Here is a 5,896-nt window from a genome sequence, read left to right on the forward strand (position 1 = left end):
CCACTGAAATAGCCTGCACCGTACATCAGCACTTTTTTTTTTCCATCATTATTACGTAAAACCTCTGGAAGCACCTAGGGTGTTTTACATTTTCTTTTCTTTGCTGCCTGCAGAAGCAATCTGCTGCCTGGAATTCTGACCTGTCTAGAACAGGACCCTGGCAAAGGCTGTGCTGGGGACTCTAGGAGGATTCTGCCTACAACCCAGCCCGGTTAATTGTGAAAAGTGTACACATTTCTGGCTTATCTATGCTTTGTTATGAGTCTGACGTGAAACTACCTCCTCCCCCCATAGCAGAGAACCGAAATCCAGTTGAATTGTACAGTGTTTCGGAGCTGGAGCCCTGAACTGCTTCCTTGGCCAAATAACTTTGTGTCTGATTGTAAAAAGGCATTTGAGAAAAAAAGGAAAATCGAGAGAAATTCAAAACGTAAGTGTTGGGGTGGTTCAACGCGCGGGTTTAACTTTGGAGCTCCCAGCCGGTCTCCCCCACTCCCATAAGGGAAATACCAAGCTCTTCTGCACATTTAGCTGTTCTGCACATTTTCGCTTAAGCTCCATTTTCCAAAGAAAAAGGGGGTGGGGTATATCTTTTAGGCTTGAAAATGTTTTAAAAATCTCTTTCCTTTGAAATGATAATAGCTGTGTCGGTAAAATGCAAATAAAGCAAAAAAAATAGGCAATATTCCTTTAAAGGCGAATATACGTGTTTTTTTTTTTAAGCGTACACACACTGCTTCTGATGAAGTCTGTGAGTCAAGCTGCTTCTGAGCTCCGATAGTTTAATGGAAAGATTTATATACCGACTGTATTATTTACTTTGGGAGGGGAGGTGGCAGTATAAGGGTATGCTAATTAGTGGGAGATTTTGGGGGGAAGGGGTGGAATATCAATTTTTATTGCATCACCTGTCAGGAGTGTCCAATCAGCGCTGGCTTTAGGGGAATTAATTGATGAAGGTGTCTCCGGACGAGCTCACTTCACTCTGTCATTTTATTTGTAGCTAAAGCAGCGGCGGGAATAGCAGCTGCATTTCTTTTCTCTTTCTCCTTTCACATTCCATTATCATAGTGCTCCAATGGAGAAGGAAGGAATAGAAGGGCCCAGGTACTGATCTGCATCGGGGACTTAGACCAACACACTGGCAGATCAGAAGCCGGATGGTTTTTTCCCTCTTTTTTAAAAAAACGAAAACCAAAAAAAAAGCAAGAATCAAGTCAGTGTAATTTCATGGGTTTTTTTCCCCCCCAATAATTTTGCCGAGAGTTTGGCACTCCCTTCTCCCGGAATAACAGTCTTTGTTATTTTATTAGCAGGATGCCTTGAGACACACGCAGCATCTGGCGGAGGATTAACATACATATATGTGTATGTATGCGTCACGTATATATTTACTGCACATGGTGGGGATCATTTAGTGCCCGAGATGGGAGACCTGAAGTCAGGTTTTGAAGAGGTGGATGGCGTGAGGCTCGGCTACCTCATCATTAAAGGAAAGCAAATGTTTGCCCTCTCCCAAGTCTTCACGGATCTGCTGAAAAACATCCCGAGGACAACCGTGCACAAGCGCATGGATCATCTGAAAGTGAAAAAGCACCACTGCGATCTGGAGGAGTTGAGGAAACTGAAGGCGATCAACAGCATCGCCTTCCACGCCGCCAAATGCACGCTCATCTCTCGGGAAGACGTGGAAGCGCTCTACACCTCCTGCAAAACCGAGCGCGTGCTCAAGACCAAGCGCAGGAGGGTCGGCCGGGCCCTGGCCACACAGGCGCCGCCGCCAGAGCGCGCCGCCGCCGCCGCCGCCAGCCCCCGCCCGAGTTTTTGGAAGGACAAGCACCAACTTTGGCGGGGCCTGAGTGGAGCCGCGCGACCCCTGCCAATCAGCGCGCAGTCCCCGCGCCCCGGCGCCGCCGCCGCGCGCCCCGCCGCTCATCTACCTCAGATTTTTAGCAAATACCCGGGGTCGCACTACCCGGAAATCGTGCGCTCGCCTTGCAAACCCCCTCTAAACTATGAAACTGCCCCGCTCCAGGGAAACTACGTCGCTTTCCACCCGGAGCCAGCGTACTTTCGGAGCCTGCTGTGCAGCAAGCACCCGGCCGCCGCCGCAGCCGCTGCAGCCGCAGCTGCCGCTGCCGCCGCCGCTGCAGCAGCAGCCGCCTACTACCAGGCGTCTGCGGCCGGGCCCCAGCCCAAGACCGCAGCGGGCGCTGGAGGGCCGGGGAGCCTGACCTACCCGTGCAAGCGCAAGCGCGCGGGCGCCAAGGACTGCCTGCTTGCGCCCCACGCCGGCGCTCGGCGCCTGCTGCTGCTGCCCAGGTCCTACAAAGCCAAGGCGGCTGCTGCTGCGGCGGCGGCGGCGGCCGCCGGGGCCACTTGCCTGGAGAGGTTTCATCTGGTCAACGGCTTTTGCCCGCCTCCCCACCATCACCACCACCACCACCATCACCACCACCACCACCACCACCATCGGGCCCAGCAGTCGCAGCAGAATCACCACCCCCCTCACCACCACCGGCCACAGCCTCATCTGGGCAGCTTTCCCGAGAGCTGTAGCAGCGACTCTGAGTCCAGCTCCTACTCGGACCATGCCGCCAACGACTCGGATTTTGGCTCCAGTTTGTCCAGTTCTAGCAACTCTGTGTCCTCGGAGGAAGAGGAAGAGGAGGAGGAGGAAGAGGAGGAGGAAGAGGAGGAGGAAGAGGAAGAGGGGGGCAGTGGGGCCTCGGACTCCAGTGAAGTCAGCTCGGAGGAGGAGGACTCGTCCTCGGAGTCGGACTCCAGCTCCGGCTCCAGCCAAGTGTCAGTGCAGAGCATCCGTTTCAGGCGCACCAGCTTCTGCAAGCCTCCCAGCATGCAGGCGCAGGCCAACTTCTTGTACCATCTGGCCTCTGCCGCCGCTGCAACCAAACCCGCTGCTTTCGAGGATGCAGGCAGACCTCCCGACCTCAAGAGTAGTGTCAAAGCGGAGTCGCCGGAGGAGTGGAATATGCAGAGCTGGGCCTCCAAAGCGTCTCCGGTGTACTGCCCGGCCAGCATGGGGAGTTGTTTCGCAGAGATAAGGAACGATAGGGTATCTGAGATTACATTCCCACACTCTGAAATTTCCAGTACTGTAAAGAGAACTGACCTGACAATTAACTGCCTGACGGAGGGAGCCTCTTCACCTAGCCCAAAGACAAACAATGCATTTCCACAACAAAGAATACTCGGAGAGGCTAGGAAATGCCTACGAGCAACTCCTACTACACCCTGTGCAGATAACAACACAATAGCTGCTAGGTTCTTAAATAATGATTCTTCAGGAGCAGCAGCAAACTCAGAAAAAGATTCCAAAATCCCTCATTGTGCTGAATTTGCTGCGGATTTGCCCTCTTTGCAAACTGATCCGGAGGTGGATGCAGCAGCAACTAAAGCCGAGAATCTGTGCACTGACACAGACGACAAGACATTGCCATTTCTGCACAATATTAAAATCAAAGTAGAAGATAGTAGTGCTAATGAAGAATATGAACCTGACCTTATCACAAATAAGCTAAAGTGCGAGTGCAATGATACAAAGGGTGAGTTTTACAGTGTGACTGAAAGTAAAGAGGAGGACACCTTGTTAACCACAGCCAAGGAAGGTTTTGCATGCCCTGAAAAAGAAACTCCTTCCTTAAATCAACTGGCTCAGAGTCAGGGCCTTTCATGCACTTTAGGTTCTCCAAAACCTGAGGATGGGGAATATAAATTTGGTGCCAGGGTAAGAAAAAATTACCGGACACTAGTACTGGGAAAGCGACCTGTACTTCAGACACCTCCAGTCAAACCAAATTTGAAATCAGCTAGAAGCCCTCGTCCTACAGGTAAAACTGAGACACATGAAGGAACACTGGATGATTTTACAGTTATAAACAGACGCAAAAAGGTAGCCAGCAATGTAGCATCAGCAGTGAAAAGGCCATTTAATTTCATGGCAAATTTTCCTTGTCCACCATCACTCATTATTGGGAAGGATGGGGATTTGTGGCCGGCGTATTCCTTAAACACCACTAAGGATTCCCAACCTCCTCACAAGGCCCATCCTATATGGAAATGGCAGCTGGGCGGTTCTGCAATACCTCTTCCACCTAGTCACAAGTTCAGGAAATTTAATTCATAAAAATGTTTTGGAAGATATTTTCTTGAACCATATTACCTTCCTTTTGTTGTAAACTGCACAGGATGGTTTGTACAAGCCCATTAATGTGTTACACCCCTTTTGGAGTCCTGGTTTATCACATTTTGAAGACAGAAATCGGATTAATTTTTTTTTCCATTGAGTTTTTTTTTCTTTCTTTTTTTTTTTTTTTTTTTAGTAGAGTGGGGGTGGGGTGGGAGAAGGGTTGGTTTACATTCCACAGACTACTTCAGGCTAAAGACTCAAGTAAAACTCAGTTATTACGGTAGAGCTGGAACACTTTACTGTTTCAGTGCTAATAATGCACCGGGTACCTCAATTCAACTGCTACAAATAAATGTCAAAAGGTTGAATAATAAATATTACAATGAGCCATTAAGTTTATGCACTAGATTTCAGACCTGAAAGTGTAACTGTTAATTCAGTGAAAGTTTGTTAAGTTTCATGGTTACACACTGAAGTAGCAAGAAGTTTCCTTGAGCCCAAAATCTTCTTTTCTGGAGCTCTTGTTTGTGGGGTATCTTTTCCTTTTTATTCCCCTTATCCTCTCTCCAAGAGTAGTTGCACTTAACTTTTGGGATTTTTTTTTTTGAGCCGAAAGATTGGGGTGTGAGTCCTTGAATGCTGGTAAAAGCTGCCTCATATATACTGAGTAAAAAAATATGGAATTGCTTTTTTTTTTTTTTTGTAAAGTCATTTTACTTTTACAGCCACCCCTTGCAATTGGAAAAGTCCTTTTTGTGTTCTCACCCAAAGGCTTTAAATAAGGTAACTCTTATTCACTATTGTCCTGCTTACCTTGTGGTCTGAACATGACTCCTCAATCTTGCAAAAACAATTAAAATATTTCTCTTAATAGCAGAATATTTTATGATTTAACTCTTCACACTGGCAAAGCAGTAAATACAACCAAGAAAAATAAAATGAGAGGTCAAAGTAGTAAGAATACCCCAAATGAAAAATAACCGTTATTTCTGGGCTTTTTGGTACCAGACCTCAGGCATTTGGACTTTATTATCTTTTACTTTTTCTGCATCTCTCTAAACTTCTGTTTTCAGACCATCCTGTGTACAGAGCAGGAGAGTTTCTACTGCAAGTGACAATCAGAGGTGACTATCTATATTTGCACTTAAAATCAAACTAGTTCAACATGCAGATGGCTAGGGTCTAGCCCTTGGTAAGGGCCATGCTGGTGTACTATGTCGTGTTGATGGGAGCAGTAAATCAAAATTATGGAAATGTGCACTGTTGAAAAGCATGCTTTAGCTTTATTTTCAATTAAAAACACTGTTTAAAATTTCTGGTTCCATACATTTCTACTTATTCCAGATTGAAGAACGGCTAACAGGAATGAATGGTTTTGTTGACATTTTCACTTGTAATGTTTTTGCTTGAAAGAAATGCATTTATGGGATGTAGTGTTTTGTTGTAATACTATGTGATGAGGTCAGTCAGGTTCTGTGCAAAACACTGGTGGATTTCTTCCTAAACAACAACAACAGCAACAAAACTTTACAAACTGGTTACGAATCAGGGCAAAAAAGTTTCAGGTTTAAGAAATTCAAGCAGAGATCAGTGTTATTTTAATGAAACTTGAATCTAATAATTGTTGTTCCATCCTCCCTAGTCTGACAAATTATGCATCTCAGATCCTTGCCATCTTAAACCTAAGAAGTTGCATCTATAGATCATAAATCACAAAACAAAACAAAACACCAATGAAATGTTTAC

The 5,896-nt window shown here is 46.5% G+C and overlaps 1 protein-coding gene across 2 annotated transcripts; it reads left to right on the forward strand.

The window, feature by feature from the left end:
* Positions 1 to 348: 348 nt before the first annotated feature.
* SKIDA1 (SKI/DACH domain containing 1) lies at positions 349 to 4,255 on the forward strand. Of its 2 annotated transcripts, none has more exons than XM_049885224.1 (2): positions 349 to 430; positions 1,314 to 4,255. In XM_049885224.1, the coding sequence occupies exon 2, from the start codon at positions 1,427 to 1,429 to the stop codon at positions 4,145 to 4,147; it is 2,721 nt and encodes a 906-aa protein (XP_049741181.1). In that variant the 5' UTR covers positions 349 to 430; positions 1,314 to 1,426; the 3' UTR covers positions 4,148 to 4,255. The 2 variants fall into 2 exon arrangements, with proteins under 2 accessions (XP_049741181.1, XP_049741182.1); XM_049885225.1 differs by lacking the exon at positions 349 to 430 and adding an exon at positions 1,202 to 1,216 and having other exon boundaries at positions 1,317 to 4,255.
* The last annotated feature ends 1,641 nt before the right edge of the window (positions 4,256 to 5,896 follow it).

This window comes from Elephas maximus, chromosome 4 (genome assembly GCF_024166365.1).
Source record: "Elephas maximus indicus isolate mEleMax1 chromosome 4, mEleMax1 primary haplotype, whole genome shotgun sequence".
Lineage (NCBI taxonomy): Eukaryota > Metazoa > Chordata > Mammalia > Proboscidea > Elephantidae > Elephas > Elephas maximus.

What these genes read in the sequence shown, in the direction of transcription:
- SKIDA1 (XM_049885224.1), top strand. Translation starts at nt 1,427, where the DNA reads ATGGGAGACCTGAAGTCAGGTTTTGAAGAGGTGGATGGCGTGAGGCTC.